The 26,231-nt window shown below is 37.7% G+C and overlaps 2 protein-coding genes across 3 annotated transcripts in view; one reads left to right on the top strand and one right to left on the bottom strand.

Moving 5' to 3' along the window:
• LOC100743294 (synaptotagmin-6) overlaps nt 1-26,231 on the bottom strand; it is a 99,479-nt gene that overhangs the window by 31,747 nt on the left and 41,501 nt on the right. The window lies entirely within an intron of this gene.
• Nucleotides 551-2,670, top strand: LOC112214127. Of its 2 annotated transcripts, none has more exons than XM_024372638.2 (3): nt 551-1,337; nt 1,414-2,313; nt 2,399-2,670. In XM_024372638.2, the coding sequence occupies exons 2-3, from the start codon at nt 1,518-1,520 to the stop codon at nt 2,449-2,451; spliced, it is 849 nt and encodes a 282-aa protein (XP_024228406.1). In that variant the 5' UTR covers nt 551-1,337; nt 1,414-1,517; the 3' UTR covers nt 2,452-2,670. The 2 variants fall into 2 exon arrangements, with proteins under 2 accessions (XP_024228406.1, XP_024228405.1); XM_024372637.2 differs by having other exon boundaries at nt 553-1,337; nt 2,395-2,670.

Genomic DNA, 26,231 nt, shown 5'->3' on the forward strand with positions numbered 1-26,231 from the left:
GTGGCGGCCGCGGCGGCTTTGGGGGAATGGGGTTTGAATACTTTTGACAGGTGTTCTGCAAACAGGTCGGCTTTTTCTATAGGGCTTCGCGCCCATCCACCTTGCGGACGGCGGATAGGTGGGATTATTTGTGAGTTACCTGGAGGCCTTCCATAGTGAGTAGTTGGTGTCGGCTGTGAGGGATAAGCTGGCGAGGTATTTATGGAAACAGTCGTTTTTATAGTTTTTCAAGGTTCTGGATAGCTTTCTAGTTGCATTGTTTAGCTTGCGTTGTGAGAGTCGAGTCGTATTCTAATCATCTAGTTGTGCTGCTTTCTGTACGTTTGGCGTGAATAGTTCAGTTAGAACAACAATCGTCTTTTCTATCTTCCATTCCTTTCTAAACACACATATTATATCACGATATTACATAATTATATGCTCAAACGTAGAAAATAATAAATTCGTCATTTCGTCTTACGGATCTTTCACCTTGTAGCGGCCCATAGTCGTGGAAGAAGTTTCGTAGCGGCACTCGATAGCGAGCATTTCAACGGACCCTATTCTTCGGACAAGATGATTGCCAATGATGTCGAAACATCTTCATAGCATATTTTTAACTAGCCTAAGTACCTGCTATAAATCTTTGGATTTCTCTAGCAAAGGTTCTTCAAACGAACAAATAGTCTTTGTCTTAGCATTCCCTAAATCTTCTATTACCTTCTATTAACTATGGAAAGATACGGGAAATCTGCTTTTTCTCAGGTACGATGCTTCCCGCTGGCAATTTTCTCTCGAGAGCGGTTAGCATCCTTCCTCAACCATCAACCTAGAGATTAACCAATAAACAGCAACGTCCATTTCCCTACATTTTTCTAACGAAGGTTTTCCTCGACGAATCCGACGATCTCGTATCCTTAGACACACACCCCATCATGGTTTCCCTCTGCAGCATCATCTTGACGGAAAGTCAGTTGACTAGTCGACTAGTCAGTCGATAGTTGACTAGAGTACCTCGACGCATCTTGAGCAATCATCATCCGAACTCTGCTGAATCGCTATCGTAACGCATCGTCTAGAGGTCGAACTTACAACCGCGAGCCGCTAAGTGCAATCGCGAGTTTTACGTAAAGTGTACATTGAGAGTGTTGTTAGTAAATATAGTGTTAATTATACTGTAGTACTCGTTCAATACCTATCACGACCTATCCACTTCAGTTTCAAGTTGAAACGGAAAAAATTCAAAGCTGGAAGAGATCAATATTATTGTGCCTTTGAATACTAACCTTGTTTCAGGTTACAAGGTCTACATTGTTACTACCGTTTCTTGCAATCTTCAGCTAGAGATACATAAGAAGGTTAACTTTTTCTGGTAACATTCGTTAATATAAATATATGAACGTGTTCCCTATGATATTATTTTTGGTATTGTAGCACTGAGTGAGCGACGATCAAAATCGGCATACACCATCTCTGAACATACACTTGTTTCGATATATCTTGTTATTGCACATTCAAAGTGGTGACCCCGACACGCGATGGAAGACGACAGTGGTGAACGTGCTGTGGTTGAAATAACAAGTGCCAACAAAGAAGTTAGCGCGACGGATGCCACGGACACTGTGGGATCCGTATTTTCCGTATGCGCTCCGCCATTCTGGCCCCAAAAAATCGAGCTATGGTTCGTCTTGTTAGAAAACCAGTTCGAGCTCGCTCGCATTACTGGCGACGAGAAAAAATTTTCTATGACTGTCGCGAACATCGAGTTACAATATTTAGACCAAGTTCTTGACAGATTTGGCGATCTGCCGTCGACAGGACGATATGAATGGCTGAAAAGAGAACTTATTAAAAAATTCACCGATTCGGACAGTACGAGAATACAAAAGTTGGTCGACAACGAAAAAATTGGCGATAGGACGCCGTCCCAGTTCTATTGGGACCTGAGGAAGCTCGTCCCCAAGTCGGTCTCGGACGACTTCGTGTTGGCGATCTGGAAGAATCGCCTTCCAGAGAATATGCAATATGTCCTAACCGCCGTGAGCGTAAATGAGGCGACGACCCTGACGAGGGTAGCCGACGAGATGCACGATATATCCCGCGGATCGCGTTCCACTAAAAGAGACCAGCTGGACAGGCTATGCTACTACCATGAGACCTTTCGAGACCAAGCAAGAAATTGCCGTGCCCCTTGCAACTGGAACCAGAGGAAACGAGACGGTTCAGTATCCCGCCGCTGCAGATCCCCCGTAACAGACAGGAGTACGAGGATCTCCTTCCACGTGGACACCGGTGCCAACTTATGCGCAAACCCGAGCAATAAACAACGCGGAGGTAAAAATTGTATCATTGAAATGAATAAGAAAAACGTAACAGTTTCCATAAACCGTGTAAAATTCGCTTTTGTTGTACCAGACAGCATCGAGCACCAACAACAACACGAAGACAGAACCGAAATCCGCAGCGCGTTAATCCTGCCGGAAATCCGAAACGATCGAAACGAAGGGCGGGCAATTACGAAGGAGGAAACTGCGAGAAATAAGAACGTCGCGCGGGCAGCCAAGAAAGTCCGCTTTTCTGAGCGAGTTCAGGTAGAATTTAGATAAGTCAATGGAATAAGCTTGGTATGTAAAATCTACCTAAAACGTGTTGTCACTGGTAAGGGGGAAGATGTAGCGGCCCATGGCCGTAGAAAAAGTTTAAATTGAAACGGAAAAAATTCAACGCTGGGAGAGATAGATCCACATTATTGTACCCTTGAATACTAACGTTGTTTTGAGTTACAATGTCTAGATTGTTATTGCTGTTTCTTCTAATCTTCAGCTAGAGTTACACAAGAATATTCTTTCATGCAAATATAATATTTTGGTATTATTGTATTGAGATATACACTATCTCTATACATATACTTGTTTCAATATATCTTGTTATTACAAATTCATCACTCGTTCTTTTATCAAACAAGCCTACACGTCAATCATCTCATCCTAATATACTATCCAATTTCTTTCTGTTTGTCTAATTATATAAATAATTAATACCTATAACATACAATACGTACACGTATACACGTTTCAAGAATCACGATTCGTGAGAATTTCGTAACACTTCTCATAAAAACGATACCCAAACGTTGTGTTTCGTGGGTGTTAGCAAGGATACGCCCCCCCCCCCCTCCTCCGTTATCGCTACCTTGCGTCTGGAAAATCAGCCGTAAGCTTAACCTAGCCAACCCAGTATCTAATTCAAAGTGTAACGCGTCTGCCTAATAATCTGATTATGAAGATTAGGAAGTGAAGTACTAATCGAGCAATCTGTCGGTTAAGGTCACTGGAAACTAAGGACGCGTTTCCACGGGGTCTAGTTCAAGTGCCCAGGGAGCTCGTCGTCGCTCGACAGAAATGGAATTAATTGTCCGGAGTTATTGGGATCGAGATTTAACTCCAGAAGAGAAAATGTGAAAGAGTCTTGCGGTGGATTTACGTGGGTGGTAGTTGCTGTCTCGGATATTATATTTATGGAGGGTAAACGTAAGTCGCTTGCGTAAAAAATATATAAGGGTTAAATTTGTAATTTATTTGCTGTAATTTATATTAACATAAATATGGCATTTTCAAATTAATAGGAAATTTTTAAAATAATCTGCCGCTACGCTATATTATGGTCCGGTGCGTTATAATAATATAATAATAATATTGTAATTTTGAAAAGACTCCAAAAATCTAATGAGTCTTTAGTGGCTTAGAAACAACATGTACATTATTTTATTTCTATTTTTCGACTATTGCATCGCGGCGTTTGGTTAATAGTGGAATTTAAAATAGGCATTTTTTAAACAACTATTTTTTAATCATCGAGATTCTGAGACGAACGATATTCTCCGTCAACTTCGTTACAAAAATACATACATATTTCACACTTCAAACACATTCGATGCATATGTGAGAGAATGGAACTTTCATTTTTCACTATCCTCCTCCCGAGAAAACGAAGACCCTCGCAGATGAACCTTGTCGACAGATTCTATATCCTACAAGTTGATATGATTTGATTGGATAATAAAATGAATCAGGAGAATCGCAGGTGTCGCGATTGACGTCAACGAGGAATACCTATCATGTCATGCTCGTCCATGATAATGCATAAAAAAGTTTTCGAGAAAAGGGAGAGAAAAGTCTATATTCCTATGGGTATAGAAAATTGAACGATCGACGTGGAAAGCACGAGGAAACCTATTATTTTAAATGTGTCAGGGTTGTGCCTACCTCGTTATGCAAGGTCTTTCTCTCACTATGCATTTTCACTTTCAACAATTCTATCAGTATCGTTTTCATTTTATTTATGAAACTTTTATAGTTTATCTCTGATATGGAATTTAATAACCAATAGACAAACCTATCATTTTATTGTATTTCATATTTTTATGAGTCTAATAAAAAAAAAAAAAAAAAAGAATGGAATCCAAATAGTAACTTGTTTCATTTATTAAATATTACAACAAATATTCTACTTTGGATATTTTATATTATGTTTTATATATATATATGTATCTTTGTATTTTTACATTTTTTATAATTTTTTTTAAATCAAAATCGACAGTCTAGTTGTATGTAAATATCATAAAAATGTTACTATACTCGTTAAACGTAGGAATATTATCATTTTGCAAATTTTTCACTTTCATCACGAAGATTCTCTGTCACTTGAAGATTAGTTGTTGTTCATTACAGCATCAAATAGACGACTCGAGGGGCCGGCAAGACGTTTCACCTGTTAACGAGTAACTGGAGGAGCAATGACGCGTCTGCTGGTAGGTAAACACCGGTTCCATTCCCTGCCACAATAATACGCTCTCCAGTCTGTTGTTTCTCGATCGATTCTGTATCAATTACCCGCCCCCTTCGCTCGAACTCTATTTTCTGTTCAGCTGGTAAACGTAAGCGAAGTTTTTCCCCTCGTTTCAAAGTACACGAGATATCATCGAGCGAGGACGATAACAAAAACGCAAATGCACTTTACCATCGCGCCTTCAAGTGGTTCCAACAATGATATGCACGATAAAGGCATCGAATGATAGAGCTAACGTTCTCACCCTCTCTCTCCTTCTCTCTCTCTCTCTCTCTCTCTCTCTCTCTCTACTCGTGACGTCAGAGTGATTGCTTATCACCTCGCGCGCCACTCTCAAAAGCGGTTTCTGCATAAAAGACGGGGCTGCTTGAAAGGCGACAGCTTATTCGTATAATCGATATGGAAAACGAATGACCATAGAGAAACAATTCAGGCAAAATGCGAGGGTTGCCTATGAAGGTTCAGGTGTTATCAATTTTGCATTAAAAGTGAAGCATGGAGTTCGTAATATGTTCGTAATATGTAATATGTTCGAAAGGTTTGCGATAATAAGCAAGTAACTTTATATTTAAATTGTATCTGTTGGAAACGAAGAAACATATATATATATATGCAGATTTTATATTCAAGCTACGTATTATACGAGTGAAATCAAAATGATGGAAAAGATAGAGTCTACTTCTCAAGAATAGCAATCATCCTATCATTACTCTATCACAAACACTAACGCAAACACTGACACAAAAGACCATCTGCCTCTTCTGCAGGTTCTGACCTATCCAGATCGTGCGATCCACATCAAAAGCCAGTATACAATAACCGGTTTCGATGCTTTACTGTTTCACCGTTAGCTGTAGCCTTTTGTCTTCGACTAAATTGTTCTCTTTGCTTTCGAACAAAAATTTCTGAAAGCGATGGTTATTTCCTCGTACCGATGACAACTTATCATTGGCATTATTTATCAAGAATCTAGAGGATCCTCGATCCATGCAGCTTCAAAGTGGATCATGTCTGTTCTTTTTCTGAATTCTTAAACAGCCCTGACTGCGTTTGTTCTATGTTGTACGAATTTAAATGGATCGAACGTTCGATGAATATAAATCCTGGACTCGTTCGAGCATCGAAAAAGTTATGTTTCATCTCCTGATCGTGAGTATAAAAATTTATTTCACGCTTCGTTGCCTTATTACTCGAAGCGAGGAGAATTCGAATTTCCTTTTGTCTTATTTTTCATATCAATCATAACGTTTTTTCATCGTTGTTAAAATTCATAATCACACAAAAGGTAAGTTGCATTCATAGTTATACAAAAGTTATTCCATCGAAGATATCTGATAGGTATTTCAAAACGAAAAAGAATTAGTAACTTTTAAAATCCTTCTTCGAGGATCTTCTCGTTGCAACAATGTAAATCTGATTATTTTTCAACTTCCAGTCTATATAATTATATAAGAAACTGATTTTTATCATTTCTAACGTGCTTTTGCATTTCTAATTTATATCATAGCAAATCGCACATTATTTTCAGAACGAATATTCATCTTTTTTCAAATAACATCGATCGATCAGGATCAGAGTCAGATGAACACGGGAGAACCGCTTACGCTACACGATCGAGTACTTTGTAACAAGTTTATCGCGTATTTCTCGCAATCCTGTTCTACTTACCAAGCAAATACGATACATAGTAATCGCTCGATCGAGCTAGACATATTTATCCAGCAGCAAGGTAATGTGGTTCTGCCTCTTAAGACGTTTCGCTCGTATTTTCTTCTGACTATCCTGATAATATATGCCAGTTTTAATATATGCCAGTTATCGATGCGATCCGATCGATCGAAATTATTAATCCAGGGCTGGCAATTTTACTCGATACATAAAATTGCACGATCGTTTTAATGTAAGACGTTGAAAGTATGAAAGAAATTGTGAAGGAGAAAATTTCGGAATTCGTTTTAGACGACACAGTGTCGTTACCGTGTTTGCAATTTCCTAATGTCCGGAATTCCATTAACAGGGACGCCAGTTCCGTTGCTTTGTTTCAAGGAGGAAGCTGAAAATTGCGAGCTAATGGTGCGTGACAGAGTTGTTACAGCCGTTAGGTTTAGAATATCGGTCGTTCGCTCGCGGAAACTGCGTTTTCGTTGTGTTTCACGACGTAAGCTACGCGATGAGGTGAGAAATTAAGGATGGCGCAGAAAATTTGTTGGTTGCGATGGATCTGTTCGGAGGCTGTAGATTGTTATTTCTTAGGAAACGAGAGAATACTTTGTTAGAGATCAAACTCGTTCTTGAGTCGTATGAACGCAAGGCAAATTGCGTTATCTAATTTTTGTATTTTATTTAATTGTTTTATTTTTAATAGTTTTCTATTATTAACAATCTTTCTTAAATTAATTAAACTTACATATAAACGGCAAGAATAGATGAGAACTGGGCTTTTGAGATTTGAAAAATTTGGAATGACGCGAAAGAGGAGAGGAGAAGGAATTTGCTAGGTCGGAAGACACTTTGGCAGAGGCAAAGATCGGTTCACTGAGGAATAGAAACGAAACATTTCCACTGTTAGTATGACGTTCAGAAAAACTACGAATGTTACGATAGATCGTTATTTAACAAGAGTATCGTTCGAAAATATCGATAGAAAACGGGCGAAAAAAAACAGGGTAAAAAAAGATCAAGTAAAAGGGAAAAGAGAAAGCGCAAGAGGAGAGGGAAAGGGAATGGAAACGGGAAGAAGGAAAGAATAAAAGCAGAAAGTTGGGCACGAATGTACGTCAGGGCTCACAGCTCGATCATAAACGTACCGTGGACGATCGTGTTTCTGTCAGCTACTTCAATGCCAATTAACCGCTCTTCCGTTTCTCACCGAGTGGAAAGCATCGATCCGCGGCACGAATACCGAGTGCATCGCCGGCTAGGAGGCTGCTTGCCGGTCTTTAATTAATCCCGCGTGACAATCATTGCCTGTCGTTCTTAAGTTGGAGCCCGGAGGGCGCGCTTTAGCCCGATCGGCGAAGACAACTCTCAACGACTTTCGATCGAACCTTGATAATCGATTTTCCGTCCATCTATTTCATTAACTGGGTATTAGCTGTCCCAACACTTGCTTTGCGCGAAACAAAGTTTCTTTCCATCACAACAGAAGTACCGAGAAATGGTTAAAAAAAGAAAAAAAAAAAAGAGTTGATCTACACGTGGAAAGTTCGAAGGATTTCAGCTATCTTTGAAATTGCAGATAATTCTTTATGGCTTTAAAACGGATTCTCCATTAATTAAAGCATAAAGCGTTTGTAAGAGAAAAAGTCTGTTGATTTTCGTTTGAAGTAAAGCAAGTATAACGCGTAGAATACTACGTTTTTCTTTAATTATCCCTTTTGTGCACGTTTATGTAGTTTCCTATGTGCTCTGTTACGTCGAAGGATAAAGTGACCGGCATATTATTGAAATTTCGATGCTTCACATTTTCTACCATCTTTCTCGCTTATATAGAACTTGTTTTCAAGATATTCCAAATTCCAAATTCCAAATTCGAAACATTCGGAACTATTAGTTGTCGCTGGATCGGTAAAGCGGCTGTTACTTTCGTGGTAACTACTTGGCAACTTGCAGTGCTGTGTTTATCACGATCCAAACTTCACTTCGATCTATCCAAATCCTCGATTAAAGATCGCGGTACCTGTTCAACAAATAGAAGAAGAAAAAAGATCGCGTTTGCATAAATTGAGAATTTTCTATCGCTTTGAAGATTTCGGCATAAATTAGATTCTAGCGAATCGACATTTCCCATAATCTTACAAGGTTTATAAGATGCACTATGGATCTAATTTGTCGAAGCGTGTTGTTATCAGCGAGGCAGAATATTTAATAGAACTAGCAACAACCTATCGATTGACTTTGAAATTGAAACTTCATAAGTGGGTCAAATATGAGTGTCACGATCGTTCGCGAAGAGACTCGATCGCGAGGAAACGCGTCAGCGAGAGGCGTAAATTCTCGCTACGATTCTGATTCTGTCGACGCCGTGAACCAGTCGTTCCCCCTTTTTCGATTAGGATAACAGAGATAGTTTAAATGATTGTAACACTGAATTAACAGGGTTAATATAATTTTCAACAATATTTAAAATAATTAACACGTTACAAATGATTTAACGATGATACAACCAGTTTATTATTATAATTCGACTCGACTTTATAATGTTTCTTCACGTATTCGTTTGACTAAGCAACCTTGATTTTATTTCTCTGAACCTCTCTCTCTCTCTCTTATTTCTCTGATGCATTCAGTTTGAATCCTCGTGTCCTCGTACTAATTGCCCTCCGATTTTTTCCTTCGTCTTCTCTTGGAGAGCGATCCCCATCACGCTTGGGTCTCGCAATCGTTCGCGTCTATAATCACATATGCCGCCTTTTTTGCGTAGGTAAAATAAGTAGGACCGAAGGCGAATCCATGTCTTTTAGAACTCGCTGCTTGACGAAAACGAATGCTACATTGTGTATATTTCGCCAGCCATGTAAGACGATCTGTCTGCGACACTGTAGTACCAAGGGAAACGGTTGGGAACACGGCCTATATCGAGCCTCGGGGCGTAACAATGAGTTTACGATCTTTTTGTATTTCAATGACGTGTATGAAAAATACAATATACGCTATACACGAGTATAATAATTTTTTCTTTACAAGCAACGATATTCAGCTGCAAATATCTAGCTGAAAAGTAAATGAAAAAAGATAACTCGATCGAATGAGATTTTGTCACGAGGTAATTCGAAACACTGCGCGAAGAACATTGCATCGTGAAATATGTATCTCATCTATAATTGCAACGAGGTTAATTGCTTTTCCTAGCTTTTCCTTATTTTTCCTATTTGTATATTTATATCTCAGTAATATATCAACAGCCACTTGCTTACGTTTAGGATTTTTTATTTCTTCGAACGTATCGTACGTTTATTAGTTTTTCATAGAATGTAGCGACCCCAGGTATCGAACGACGATATATACAGAGAGTATGCAGAGCAGAATACATAGAAATTTGTTAAGGTACAGTTCAATCTGTATGAAACATTTATTCAATTTGTCAAAAAGTACGGCCATAAAGTCAGGTCGTCGTTCCACCAATATCATTCAGCAACTGTCTACTTTAATATTCATTTCGTGCCAGGCCAAAAATTCCGTCAATCCAATTACCCCTGATCTTCAGCGTCAGCTCTCTCGGAGCAACATGAAAAATTCAAATCAAGTTTCACTATCGCGATTCGTTCGTATGTATCAGGCCCATTACGTACACCGATCGTTGAAACTCGTTTCGTTGCTGCTCGCGGTTTCGTTTATCTCTGCTGTGCATTTTCCTTCAATCTATTCCCTTCCGATCCGTAGAAGCCCATTTCCTCAGACAATCGAGGATCGCGACGATACATGCGCTTTATAACATCTAAAAACCAAAACAATTATCCAGGTTGCATATGCACCTTGCAATGAAATTGATGTTTAGTTTGCGTATTCAACGAACTGTGCTGGAAATAGAATCGTTCGAATTACGGAAATGGTCGGAAACACGATACAATTGGTCAAATAATAAAGAGAAACGTACGAAAGTTGAAATTAAGATCTTGTTTAGATTAGAATGGAGGGCTCGGTGGAAAAATTGTACGAGTACGTTTCCTCGAAATATTGTATTTTTCCTCGGGAATAAGATAAGTAGAGGAAATAACGTTGTCGAGATATTCACGTGTTTCCAGATAAATTGGATACTCTGTACGTCTTTAATTTTGTTTAAAATTTTCATGCCTCTGTGAGCATCTATAATATTATTCTTCGATATTTGGAAATATTCACGATCGGATACCTTCTCGCATTAAAAATCTTCTCAGTCATTCTCCTTCTTCCGTCGTTTAATTTTTTCCCTGAGCTCTTCAAATATTCTTTCAAACGACAGTTTCTAATACATATATTCTATTGTTCGAGCTTCACTCGCGAATAAAATAAACTTCATTTGCTCCGTTATATCCTCTTCCTTTTGAGAATATTTTGAGAACGATAGAAAGGTCACGGGTCATGCCAAATCTGTTGACCTCTTTTTCAACTCTTTTTTTCTTCTAATAACGATGTATCGAGGAAGACCTAAGTACATAAGAGGGACTTTGGTTGTGCAGCGTTAAAGTTAGCAGCGTAACAATCGTAGGGGCTGCGGAAATCGCATCTTCTTTCCTGTTCACTGGAAACCTAAACGATGTCCGAAGCAATTTCACCATTTTGCCTGTTGTTATCACGTCGCCCGAGCTTCGAAACGTTATAATCAGGCTTGTATTTCGAACGTTTAGACCAATTTCCATATAAAGTCAAATATTCTTTCTTATATAAATTTTTATAACTTTGATTCGTTACTGGACTACGCCAATTTAGATCAATTTATATTCTTGTAATCAGAACGTAAGAAACGCAATTGCAGGGATTCCTTTCGTTCTCTATAGTAAACATTTTACTTTGGATATTTGTACTATCTTTGCGAGTTCAAATTTTTCCTAAATGCATAAATATTATTTATTATTATTTATTATTATTTGTTATAAGCATAATATTCTAAATCGTGATAAACATTGCGTTATCTTATAATATATATATACACGTATATAGTTAGCACGAACTCCTAACGAAATACAATTTATCTCAAATAGCAATCTTAAAAGAGATCGTTATCACCGTAAACCGAACACGCGTTTGAAGATGATACAGCGGCTATAATCGAGTTGCAAGCTTCGATTTCACGTAGGATATTCAAGCACGCGGGTTACGAGCTTATAAATATCAATCAGACACCGAATGACCGTACAGCCGCGTACAATAAATTTCAGATTTACCAGTGGAGCCAATAGACTCGATAAAACGATCGTGGACGAGAAGTGACCGATGCGTTTCTTAATTAGCACGCAAACAAGCATGACGCGCACACTTGTACACGTTTTCAAAAATAACATAAAACGTTGCTCTCTGTTTGTACAGTGGCCAATTTGCCCGGCATATGCAACTGTTTCGTACGTAAATCGCGACCTCTTCTCTGCAAATCGTGTACGATCCGTGTGTATTCTTCTCAATGATCCATGTCTGCCTTTGTCTGTCATTTAATATTGGTGAATGCAATTAATACGCGATTAATCGTAGGCGGGAGAAAATTACATGTGAGAGCATGTCGGTGTTGGTGATATTATTAAATGCATTTTGCGCACATCTTTCTTATAATAAATTTATCCAAGGTCTTTGTTGCGTGTTTAATAATCTTTGGATTTTTTCTGTTGCATCGCGTAAAATTAACATCACAACAGCTTTTTCATTCAAAAAACAAGCAATTTTTTTGGAAAAGAAATTGTAATAGAAATCTGTTTAATAAAAATGCTCCTTGCAAACTATGGTCTTGCCAAATTCGAAGTTCGGACAATTTCAAGAGAAAATGTATGTGCAGAAACGTGAGACTGAGTATAGAGATATGTAGACATAGAAATTGTAGGGCGTGTGATGTGTTCTTCTAGCAACAACAGCCTCTCGTAACGATGGAACTTTCCCTGAGTGGAAATGTTGCTTAAAGAATACAGATAGAACTTGGTCATTTCCTTACTAAGCTGATTATTCTAAACGCGCGACCCAACAACAATATTCAGAATCTCCAATAAATTTCGCAACAATATTCAAAATCGACTACGAAATTTATCTAAAACAACTTTGTCCAGGCTTGATAAATGAGTACTTATACCAGAAGCATAAATAGATATCTCGCCATATTTTCTTCTATGTTAATATAACAAGCCAATTTCCATTATACTGCGGAATAGTCAATTTCTAAAATCTACAAGATAACGAAGCTTTATCATAGATAAAGGTCAAGTTACAAGGATCGAGGACGATTGTCCGTATCGGTTCGCAGAATTTCCAGACACACGTTTCTCGCGAATCACGTTCGTAGGCTTCGTTAACAAACTACTAAATGTAATCGAGGACGAAGATAGGAGATCGATGGCGAATAGGGAGTCGGTGGTTGGAAGCCGCCAGAGCAAAGGAGCCAATTAAAAAGCAATTTCGACGTTGCCGTAAAAATATCGGATTAATCTAATTTCGGCTTCGTTATCTTGGATTTAATCTTTGTCGAGGCGGGTCCGGCGTTCAAAACTAATTTACATGTATATGGGAAGCGAACAGCTCTCGAGCGACCATTTATATTTGCAACTGCTCCGTCCACTTCAACGTCTGCCGTCTAATCGAGACACGCTGTATGCCGGGAAATTTTCACCAACTATCTGTAACTACCATAGCTGATTGCTCTTTAGAGCGCGACCGTTACGTCGTTTTACGGAAACGATGAGAATTCCAGTTAACGTTCGCTGCGCTTCCCTCTGCGTTTAACAGAGTGACGCTCGGTTTACATCGAAACGAGAAGACGAGAACGGACGCACTTATCATGCCGCTGTAGCTCAGTTTTCTCACTGCATGCGAAACCGAAGCCAATAGGTCACGTAGCACTTGTTTTACGTAAAACGATAGTATTTGGTGCTTTCAAGCCCCTGTGCGGTAGACGAATAGCATATTTGTTTTCGTATAGCCAAACCTTCTTACTTTATTAAATAATAGAGGGATCATTACCCTAACGATTATCATTATTTTCAAGAAATACTCGATAGATACTCGGCTGCGCTTGAAGGGATGTTTCGAGTCAAGCAAAACAACAGGCCAACGTTAATAAAGTGGCCTCGATTCGTTCGAAGTCGAGCGACTTGACGATGAATGAGATGACGATGAGTGTAGAAACTTGAAAAGATATCTCGTATCAGGTAAATTCTATAATTTCAAATAATTTATAATAATAATAAATAATAAAACTTGGATGTAAAATGTAACCGTGAATAGTCCAGATTGATACTACACAAAGGGATCGATCAAACGTATATTTATCGGATTTAGGACAATGTCTAGGATTTTCCAGCCGTTTTATATATTTTTCCTTGGTTTTTCTCTTTCGTCTTGCTTTGACGTCATGTCGCGGGATAAACGGCTGTAGGAACGATCGCAATCGCGTCGCGAGAACGACATCGAAAATAAGAATTGACAAGGCCTTGTCCGAACGAGTGTTATCGACACCGCAGCTTTAGAGCGTTTCTGTCGTTAAAATGTTTCTGACGTTAAAGATGTTTCTGTCGACAAAGAGAATTGACGTTCCTTGTTAATTGAATCGAAGCGACCTTGGATCTCTGAAACGAAAGTTTTCACAATTAGCAGCATCACGGTCAGGGTCGGTATGATCCAGCACGAGGAACCACGAATCGAATCCTTGTATGGAGGATTAAAAGTCAAAAGTCCAAGGATACGTAATCGAAGAAACGTTGTTTTGCGTCAAACCACGAGAATGTAAAATTAATGCGTTGATGCAAGGACTTGGAAAATAGATCGAGTACGATGGGCTTTTAAATATCCTACGATGTTGAAATAAATATAATACGACAAAGATAATCTCGTTTCTTCCTTTTCTAGCTTTTCTCAATTCCTTCTGTATGCAGGATTTCTCATCCTCTATCCTTTTCTATTCGATTCCATTCCATTCCATTCCATTGTATTCGATTCTTAACTACAATAGTATTGTTAGATTATGAACGATACGATTTGCGTCAAAGGTTTGGCTTACATGATTTTCAAGTTTAATTTTTAATAAAGAGCGTAAAACTTGATCATTTTTGTGGCAATCTATGATATATCTATATATATATATATAGATCTATATATTCATATATATATATATATATATATATATATATGAATATGTATATAGATATATATACATATATATATATTCATATATATATATATATATTCATATATATATATATATATATATGAATCGAGATTCTCGATTTGAAATTTAAACATATTGTATCTATGCTCTTCATTTTACTAAAATATTCCACCATTTCAACTATTTAACGAGTACTATTTTTTGTTCACTGATTTTTCTTTGAATTGCAGCACAGAGAATTCTAGCCAATCTTTCATTATTTACGATTTTCAATCTATAACCCTGTGTTTTCTCAAGGAAAAAGAACGAGAGCGAAGGAAATCGTATACCTTTGTAGCCGTTAATTCCCATTGATGAATAAACTCTACGAAAGCTGATAACTCGTTCGAAGAACGAGGACCAATAAACAGCCCGTGATAACTGCAAATCGCGTTACTACGAGCAATCGAACTACTTGCAGAGTTTTCCTTGGAGACGTACTTTTCTTACGCTTTATTTGGCGACGTGAACGCTTCGTTATGCCAATTGCACAAGCACCGCGAGAAGAAATGTTCGCGCCGAGGCGAAAAGGAGAAGAGAAATAAATCATACTACAGACTTCGTTATCGTGATCGTACGATGTAACCAGAGTTCCTCTCTTTTCCCTCTCCCTCATTATCGTCATATGATTTACGATCGCTAGTCGAGATTTTATCGACCGAAGCCGATTTCAGACTAACGTGAATTTTTTCTAATCTGTATCGTTTCAACGGGTTGCATCGCGTTCCCCTGTAAACGAATAAGGGAGTCCTATACACGAATGAAAGGCTGTTGATTGTGACAGAGAAATCAGTTACCAATTGGCTGTTTGATTGAAACTGGAACGGCGATCTATGCCGATAGCCTCAACCGTATTGATAAGAGAGATTTTGCCACTTGCAAGATATAAAAGAAATTCGAAACTCTGTAGAAAACAGGTCAAATGGTATTTTAAGTATATCAGAGTAGACAGACTTTTTTTTTTATTTTAAAAAGGACGCTAATCCTCGTACGATCTATTTCTATTCTACGATTCAATTGCTCTCTTATTTCATGGAAGAAGAGGAAATTTCAATGTTTCTTTAAGAAGAACTTTCAATATTTTAAGGGAAGCTTCATTATGGAATTGAAGCGAGAAATTACGTTCACGTGTTAAGAACGAAGACATTTTTTAATAATAATAGAAAAACACAAGTCGAAAATGAAATTATAGCAAGGATAGTTTTCATTTTATTGCGTTAGTTTGCATCATCGTATTTCACTGATAAAAATGTTTCTATCGAATCTAACGAGAATACGAAGGTTTGTGCTTGTCTCTTACGTGCAGGCTGATATCCATCTGTACGAGGAATGTGACCTAATTTCAAGTTGTTTAGGACTTTTCTAATTTTCAAACCAAGTACAAAGAGTGCCGAGAAATAAATTTCAACTGCAAACAAGGTACATTATCGCTTTAAACTCTTTAACTTTAAATTTGTAAAAGGACAAAGGAAACAGAGGAAGAAAATTTACTTCCTTTGGACGCTAACTTGAGAAATTCTTATTATTATGTACCAACTGTGTTGTAACTGACTATAAATATTCGTTTTATATATATAACTGTTCCGCTGGTAGGTATGCTACTTATGAATCTCGTGGCCTTTATGTAGTATGCGATTGACGGAATTTGATTTCAAAGTAACGTCAATGTGTCATACGGAAGGTATCGATCTAACAAGAATCCATTCGAATCTTTTTATGCGGAGGAAAACCAATCGCCACTTAATACAACATTTCATTGAATAAACTTTTATTGAATAACGACTTGGTTATCTTTTTGGAGTTATACTTATTATACTATGTTAAAGTTGAACTACATTTATTATATTTATTACTTGATTTAAATCGTAACAATTATTTTCAATATTAAAATCAAATTTTCTATAATTTTCTTTTTTTTTTTTTTGGTATATCTGCATTTTAAGCAACTTAATTTTCACACAACTTAGTTTTTCAATATCAGAATTATTAAAATAATCCTCTGTATATCGATGTTGAAATATAAATAAATATTTCATATAATTACCATTCTGTGTATTTGTATTTTTAATTAGTTTAATTAAACGTATTTTAAATCTCTTAGATGTATTGAATAAAATATGTCACGTAACCCACAAGCAACCGAATACAATAGAATCAAGCGTATCGTATGTAATCTTTGCTAGATTGGAAGCAACAGCAGCTATGCTTTAAACGCGATCAACTGTCGTCGATCATCGATACGTTTGTGTTTCTCGTCAAATATCGCGTCAAAATCACGATATGTTTAAATGCAATGACCGCAGCAAGATCGATGCAACAAGTGCGTCTACAGCTCAGACAACGACCACCTGCTTTTTAATGTGGAATGCCATGGAGCATTTTACAAGAAATTTTCGCCGGGGAACTACAATGTTTATGAAAACATATTGTATCCTGAACGTCATGTCAGATTACCGAATTTACATACACGGCATATTTAGGAGAATACATTTTTGAAAATTTGCTGAAATTCGCTCTTTTAGAATCTCGAACAAACGGAGAACGAAGGTTTCTTTTTGAAAGTAAATGTTCTGTATTTTACAGCAGGGGACAAAATTATTCGTACACCCTACGAAATTGAAACAAATAAAAGTTTTTTAAAATCGTAAAAAGCCCCTTTTTAAAAATTGAAACAAACGAATAGAGTATTTTTTCTAATGTTAGATGAACTGGCCCATTAGACGACGCGTAGACAAAATTTTGAAAAAATTGCAATTGATCGGAATCGTGAACAAAATAGAGAACAAAGATCCTTTCTACTATTCTTTCTATTCGAGCCAGTGATAAAAATTTCAAGAACGCATTTTGTAAATTTATGTCAGCTATATACACACTGAAATTTTATCGAAATTTTAGCTTAGCTCGTAGCTTAACCTTGCTACGAGCTACAAATGGTTAAAAATGATGAAAATCGCAGCATGTTTAAAAATTTGAGTCTATAATTATAAGAAATCTAAGGATTCTTAGGTCTTTCGATGCTTGCCCCTTGTTTCCGCACCAGTCAATCAAATTTTCAGCCCGGTATACAACTAACATAAATCTGAAAAATCTAATACTTTGAAAATTTTCATTACAGACTGGAATAAAAAATTTTAGAATTTTTTCTATGCTTAATCCTGTAAACTAATTCATTTAATTTCGCCAAAAAATTCAACTCGTTTGATCTAATTTTAGAAAAGTAATTCTGTTTTAAACGGTGTACGAATACTTTCTGTCCCTCACTTTACGTATAGCCTATTTTATTTGTTACTATAACCATCAGGTTTCGTAATTCCATTAGTTTTGTACTTTTCCTATGAGAATTTCAAATCCGAAGTGATATGATGTTATCCCTGATCCATTTTTCTCTAACCCAGTTATTGGTCATATTGAAACCTGAATGACCTTTAGCAACTCTCTCTACACTGTTTTCCCCAATATCGTACTGCACTTCATCCTGGCTCACTATGTACGATGTCTACATCTACATTCTCACGATTCTTCTTAGAATTAAATTTTTCATTTCGGAAAATTGGATCGTTCGTATAGGACACCTTGCACGAGATTTTTCGCAAAAGTTCAACAATAACTTTGACTTCATTCGAATGCTCGCTTAGAGGAATTACGTCTCTAGTTCTCCTTCGTATTGTTTAAAAATATCGGATAATGTTCTTAACGTCATTGCATCGTACAGTTTCGAAAGAACTCTGAAAGAAATATCATTTCTTTTAATCGTCGATGAAATGAGAATAGAAGAGAAGAGGGAACGAGATAGTGGAAAATAAAGCGCTACATCGTTGGCTAATAATACGTTTTCTTCGAATGCAATTTCCGTAAATATCGGCGGATGTATAAACGCACTTCATACGGAGGAAGAAGTGATACACTGGCAGAAACAGAGCGCCATCCCGGAATAGCGTGTTTACTCTAACCTGGGAAGACAAATTATAACGCCGGACTAGTATAGTTATATTCCGTTATCCGATCTTGAAACTTGTTATCGGGAAACGTAATTGGATATTTTTATATCTTTCCCCTTGTTTTTCTCCCCGACGACGATTTTTGCGCGTTCTCCTTCTTCGATATCGGCCGGAAAAGCGTCGCGTACTTCGCTTTTAAATAACAAATAACGACGTGATATCCGATATGTGTAAAGTCCATTTACGAGCGGGAACGAAGGATAAAAATTGAAGAAAAGATAAAAGCAGCAGCGGAACATGGAGCGCGTACAAACTTCGAAGCACGCCTCGTTGTTTTTAAATATGTACGTCGATTTTTCGTTTCCATTCTATTCCCGTTAGATGCGATCGACTTCAAAGCTTTCAATTTATCGAAACCTCCCGGGTGTATTCAAAGGAGAAAATAAATTCCGCGATTCGATTATCCGACGACGACGCGTCTGTAAAATAATATTTTATTGAAACACAGACATGTGCGTTCTTTGATGGAAATTGCACATGATCCCTTCTACGCGGTTCGAGACCTGAATTCTTCCAGGAATAGATACGTCTATTTAGTTGATGTTTAATATATCGCGATAGGTAGAAAAGCTTAAAGTGTAAGTGGCGTAGAATAGCATCATAATTTTACTAAATTACGCTTCACCAACAGGATAAAAAAATATTCAGTAAAAAAGTTACTATTGCTCACACGCGCGAGTAACAACATTTCACTTTCTATTGTTCACCCCTATATTTTTCATGATATCCAATGGCGTTATTAATAAGTTATTAATTTATATGCGTGCTTGATTTATTAATGTTTTATTAAGATTCGTTAATAAGGTTAACAGTTAAAGGTTCGTTCAATTCAGTTTGCTTTTACGATCAGGTGAACGTATAACAGGTTGATGTTGCAAGTGATACGCCGAGACCAAAAATTGGTTTCAGAATTCGAGAACTGACGACAATTATATAGATATTTAGCGTTGCAGATATTCATAACATCTTAATTTAGTGGTTGAGTTAATCTTTCTCGCGTGAATGTCGGCATAATACGTTTCAAGGTAATAAAGGCTCTATTACAAAGAAGGAATTTGTTATATTTTTTCCGCCGCCACTGAATCACATACTGCAACACCTAATTTCATTATATTAATTCATAGGATTATATAGCTCGCATTGAATTTTCTTGAATTTCAGTATATTAAAATTCCTACTATTGTATTCTTGTATTGATTATTAAAAATGAAATCTGTCCGAAAAGGTCTCCTTTTCATCGTAAATATTTATACATTTTAATTAAATGTCGTTTTTAACTGGGACATTCATGTGATTTCCCAGTGCTATCGTTTCCTCGTTAATTTCTCCCCAATTATGCATAAATCCCAGCAAATTCTCGCACAAAGCACGACATCACTGACCCATACGTGTTTCGTAATATATTTATATATTCTTCTAAAATGCATTTTACGAGATACGAAATTAGGTCCAGCGAAATATTTACCTGCCACGCTTTTAACGAAATTAAATCCAGAAAGAAGCGTTGGAGAAATTTCTAAGGCCTCTTGGCGAGTTATTTTTCATCCGTGACGCTGGTTTGTCTTTTTCCTAATACGAGCACAATATCGTCAACTATTCGCCGAAAAGTGTCGATATTTAATCCCCGAACGACGGACGATGCAAATTCTTATCTCGATTTTCTTCCTTTTCTCTTCGTTCTTCCCTCTCCTTTTGTTAGATTAATAATGACAAACAGCATTGTTACCGCTTTTTATACGCTAAGAGGTTTCTGGTGTAGCTTTGGAAAAAGTTACGTTTAACGACATCAACGAATATGCGAGGACAACGAAAGAAATTATAATAAAACGGGAGCTCGGCAGAGATGCCATCTCGAAACGCAACAATTTCTTTTCATTATATGAACAATTTTTTACCGTTTACTACTCTTTCAAATAACTGCCGCAAATTCTCTATAGATACGTATCGCGTGTAACACCGTGAAATTTCATCGATGCTGTAACGAGAGTCTGACACTGTATATCCTATCTTGAAAATGTATATTTCAATTCGAATTATGTATAAAGAATGTCGCGTAACACGTTAAAACTTCGACTAAATTCTTAGTGACAGAATTTGAACAACAGCTTTGTATACGAAAAGTCAGTCAACAACTTTTTCCGATCAACGAATTTCCGATAAAAAAAAAATTCTATTCTCTAATTTAAAGCTGTTCCATTGCCCCTAAAAAAAAGTATTCGGAACAAAAGTACTGACCTCCGAGCTGGTGGAAGTGGTGCTGTCGGCGCTGTCGGTATTGGCCACGGAGGATAGCGGTGATCTGTGACTCCTTTGAGCCCATTTGTCTCTTATGGTCGCCACACCGGTGACAACCCCAAACCTGTTCGCCGCGTTTCCGATCGACGAGTTGCCAGATTTCCCGCCAGCCTCGCTGCCTCTGCCGCTTCCGCCTCCGCTGCTTCCACCGCCGCCTCCTCCTCCGCCTCCCCCTCCACATGCTAGCTCCAGGACATCGCCCAGTACTTCTGACAATTTTCCCGGCACCTTGACGAAGGTGTCCAATACCACTTGCCGAGAATAAAAGACGTCGGGGTTCTTCTTCTTCTTCTTCTTCTTCTTCTTCTTCTTCTTCTTCTTCTTCTTCTTCTTCTTCTTCTTCTTCTTCTTCTTCTTCTTCTTCTTCTTCTTCTTCTTCTTCTTCTTCTCGCGTGTTCGCTTCGATAAAGGTCACGGTAATTCCACTTGCGACGACGGCCGCTCGGTCCTCGCGTGTTCGCCGCGGTCTCGAGGCGAAGAAACAATCCGCTTTCGTACCAGAGATCGATCAGTTTAGGTACAACCAAGCGACAGCCGACGTTCAACCTGGACTAACGTGAACGTAAGGTCACCGCGGCGATAAAATGCAGACCTTGTTTGTCCGTGTGTTTTGCGTTCACTGTTCCATCGTCGAAATTTGCCCGTGCGGATAACGTACCGTGACATTTGCCAGGAAGCAAATGTCATGATATCGCGCCACAGGATCGTTTGCTTGGTCTTCGACGCGAACAGGACGCGAGGGATATCTCGAGAGAATCGACGAGTTGCTAGGCTTTCGAATATTAAATGGAAGCCTTTAATGGCATCGTTCGAGATCTCTTGGGGAAAAGCGGCATCGAAATTCTCGCCTAGATCATTCTACTAGGCTGTCTGACGAGTTTAAGGACTAGAAGGACTCTCGTTGGTAGAGCTGTCGGATGCATTCGATACGATTTCGTGGAATAAACGATTTTATCCCGAGACGAGAAGAAAATACCACCAATGAAGGGACTCTGTTCAAACGAAAGTCCAAGTCCCATTCGGATTTCCATCTGCCTTGAGCTTGAACGCGGCGGAGACAGAGCAATGGATTCTATGATGTTGAAACAGCTTTGCGCGATCCTATTCTTCGATGCGTTTAGCAGAGAGATTTAGCGAGAATTTTCCTAATGATTTTTCTCTGATCAACCACGCTGGCATTTTACGGAACGTGACGCGTATCGAATCGCAAGCCTAGAATTTTTATCGACCGCCGTTTTCTTTACTTGACGAGATTAAACGCGAGATTAATTCGGCTGATGAAAGAAGATGTCCGAAGAACAACCGAATGCAGACGTGCGTGAATTTTTCTTCTATATAAAAATTGATCGCGTTGTAACTTTCTCTTCGTTGGATAATACCGACAAATTTTCCGATTATTGTTAACAACTACGTATTTCCACTAAACTATTCTGAGATCTTGGAATCTGTCAATTTCAAAATTCGAAGATTCGAAATCTTTTTTATGAAATTTTTTTTAGGTTTTTTAATGTCTTGCTTATGGAATTTTTGCCTCTAGATGAACGAGTTTAAGTATTCATAGCGATACGATGAAACTATTTCGTCTTCAATTATAGAAATTTTTAACAAATTTGGCTTTCGAATAAAAAATCTTTTAAATACGCTACCTCGACACAGAGTATTGTCAAATTTGGTTTATTCGCCGTCCCCCGTCGCTAACCCCAACCTAACCCACCGCCCCTCGCCCCAAAAAGAAGAAAATAAAGAAAAGAAGAAGAGATAACGCGCCGCTTCAAAACAACGATTGCCATCGATCTCCTCGACGCTTGCTAAGTTGAGAAATTAAGATTCGTTTCGCTAAACACGAGGGCCGAGGGGTGAAATTGCGATTTGGAAAGTTGGCGACGTTAGCCTTCGGTTTTTATTAGTCTCAGTGACAAACTTCGAAGGACACCGATGGCAAAAGGATTCAAAGACGAGATGAAAACAACGACATAGCCTCGTGTTGTATTTGAAACGAAGATCGAGCGTTCGTCCATAAATTCTCGCTCGAATGCTTTTGCGCATCCAGCGAAAACTTGCAAGCAAAATGTCTTAATTAGCTTAACGAACGAGACACGTGTAAATGTTCTGCAATTTCTGTATCCATTTTTACATCGATTTCAAATTTTATCGATACAAACGCGACTGTAGTGTCTCATTACAGTGTCAATGTAATTTCCAAATGCGTGTCTGTGTGTATATTACGTAACACACATATAGTAAAGATCAGTCATAGTGTAGTAAGTCGTAAAATTCGCCTTGGCGTCAGTTACTATCCTATCAAGTCAGAAATACGTAGTGTCAAATCAAAGACTAATTAACTTTCATATCGAACATTGTTTTTTGTAAGATTATTGGCCAGAAAAATGGTATATCAGACTGTACACCCTGTATATACTGTATATGCATGTATATGTAAAAGCACATATTTTACGTCTAAGGTGTCCAAATAATTTCGTAAGCCACTATGTATGTTCGAAAGTAAATGATAACCCAGAAGAAGAGGAACATTTGTTCCTTACAATTTTTTCTCCATATGACTCTTCCTCTGTCCCTCTGTTTGTTCGAGTTTCATAGCGTTAGCTTTTTAATGGAAGGATAACAGTGTCCTTTGATGCGTCCAGGTTAAACTTAAAGCGGATGAATTTGCAAGGAAACGTGGAGAAACGAGGGTGGAGATGACGATACTTTAAAGTTGGCCAAGTTGAAACAGGCTTGAAGATACACTTTCCATACAACCTTGCACCTTCCCAACGAGCAAGTTACAAACAAAATTCCTTAATTACTTAAGCGAACCTGCCACTGAATCGCTGTAGAGTCACCAAGGACGCAGCTGATAACTTACTACGTTTTTCTTTGCCTATTGATATCGATTCGTCAGGTTAAACCGTTCTAGTCGAGTTCTTTACACTGGAGGAATGTAGATTTTTTTCTTTTCTTTTTTGTAGATTTTATAAATTTTTCGAATAATCGACAGAAGAACGAATATCTTGGTTGATACTCCAAACGAAAGCTGAACGTAGGGTAAAGGCGATTCTTTTCCGAGTAGTCGGTAATCAATGATTTTCCTGTGCAGCGAGTGATTTTTCAAAAAGAAAATAATCTCTTTACGGGAAATTTTTCTAAGTTTCTTTAATGTAAGAAGCATATAAACTGTCTATAGAAAGATGTATAAATTTGTGTAATTTTTATTACCAATACTTTTCTTCCACCTTTTATATAAGGCGATAAATCTATAATTTACGAGTTCCTCTAATTTTTATCATATCTTCGGTATAAAAAAAAAAAGGTTAGATATTTTAACGAGAAATTGTACACTGTTATTCTTTAATTGCAAGATTTGAAATAAAATTTCAGCTATCCGTTGATGTTCATTAAACTGTCTAATATTTCCGTAATTCCAGCCATTAATATCAATGAAATGTGCAAAATTTCTAGCAATTTTCTTTTATACCAGTTACAACACGTTATATCGTGCTTGCACTTTATCGGATTTGCCAGTTTTATACCGATTAATTTCGTTATTCGCGTCACCATACACTACATGATATAAGGCGGTGCACGTTAAATTTTAGATGAAATTTGCAACTTATAAGCGGCTGAAGAATGGAGAATGGAGAATGGAGCAGTACGTAACCTCAGGAGAAAGGGAACTTTCGAGAAAAAATTCATTCGTCGACAGCTTCAAAGACTACACCTGCGTCGAAAGCTATTTGCAAAATTAATCAAGCAAATTCTACTTTGAGTTTAAGTTTGAGCACTTGATCCTTTCTGAAGGAAACGATGTATGAAATTAACGCTCAAGTATAATAGTTCCCTTCGTTTCTTCTAAAATGTTCTACGGGAAGATATTACCAATCGATAATTTGTCAAATATACAAGGTGCTCTTTTAGTTTCTTCGATGAATAATAGTAGCATGATTCACAAATATAAATACAAAAGATATTTTACGTGAAATTTATATCCACCGATTAACTGTAACAGTTTTGTTTCGAAATTGATATGGAAATATTTCATAGCGGAATACACGAAAGATGGATTTATTAGGAGAATTATTTCAACAGAAGGAATACGATACGATAATCTATCGCTATCGCTATAATCGATCACTGTAATCGATCATAAGAAAAATAAAAAATAAAACAAAATTCATCGTTATGCTTATAGTCAAATTAGTATTTTTCTCCCCTCTTCACTGATAATTTCCGCTTATTGGCAGAAACGGAAGATACTGTGTACATGTCGTGGCGTGTACAACGAAAAGGATTAATCGATCGGTGAAACAGAAATGGAAGTATCAAAGACGGAAAGAGAAATGTCAAACAACGCTGAATTGTTTTCCTACTGGAGAGTCGGAGTAAAAAATGGCCAGGCCGATCACACCACCTGGTCACAATCGATATTTACTCTCAATTGTTGCTTCTGTTCTACCGACTTTCCTAGCGAAGTCGTCATCTCGCACCTGTACGTGCATGTTCCTTAATAACCATTGATAATCTCGTGTACAATCAATGTTGCAGGTTGGCAAGCGTCCCAATGGAAGAAGCGATTGTTCCAGAGCAAAAAGAAACCTGATAAGAGTGATCGATCGCGCGTGACACCACTGGAACGTAGGAAGAAAATAATTCACGATTAATCGATTAATTATGTGGCTCAATCATGCCTGTACAATTGACAAGGCTGCTTTTCTTTACACCAGGGGATACAATAAATTTATATATCGTCGAGTACTGACGTTTTTGATTTTGATGATAGATAGGCCACAGAAAATCACCCAAACATTTCTATTTGATGTTCGATCTAAATAAAAATTTCGACAAATATGATTGCCACGTATGAGTATGTTGCACGAGTATACATCTAACGTAACTTACAATTAATCGATCAAATAATTCGTTAACAGGTTAAATAGCTTAACAATTCACAATGCTACACTATTTGTTTCTCCGTCCATCAAAGGATACGATAAATATATACGGAACGATAGGGAGAGACTTTTAGAGCACAGAAAGAACGAAAAAGCTACGATGAATTTGGAATAAAACCATGGAAACAATTGGAACAACAAGCCGTGGTAACAATTCCGTGTGATACTCGATCCAAGTTAGAATTTCGGTAGATTCGGTTGGGACGAAGCTCGATTCAGAATTTTATCGGCGCATCTCGCGTATACGTGTATATTTCGCGGACGAATGAACGCCGCGTTCCTCTCAGCCGACTCTCTCTGCTGCCGAGCGGAAATCACAATTAATTCGACGCGTCGAGCGTAACT

The sequence above is a fragment of the Bombus impatiens genome, unplaced genomic scaffold (assembly GCF_000188095.3).
Source record: "Bombus impatiens unplaced genomic scaffold, BIMP_2.2 scf_0089, whole genome shotgun sequence".
Taxonomy (NCBI): Eukaryota; Metazoa; Arthropoda; class Insecta; order Hymenoptera; family Apidae; genus Bombus; species Bombus impatiens.

What these genes read in the sequence shown, in the direction of transcription:
- LOC112214127 (XM_024372637.2), top strand. Translation starts at nt 1,518, where the DNA reads ATGGAAGACGACAGTGGTGAACGTGCTGTGGTTGAAATAACAAGTGCC. An exon ending in GAGCAATAAACAACGCGGAG is followed by an intron (nt 2,314 to 2,394) that starts GTAAAAATTGTA and finishes TTGTTGTACCAG; the next exon opens with ACAGCATCGAGCACCAACAA.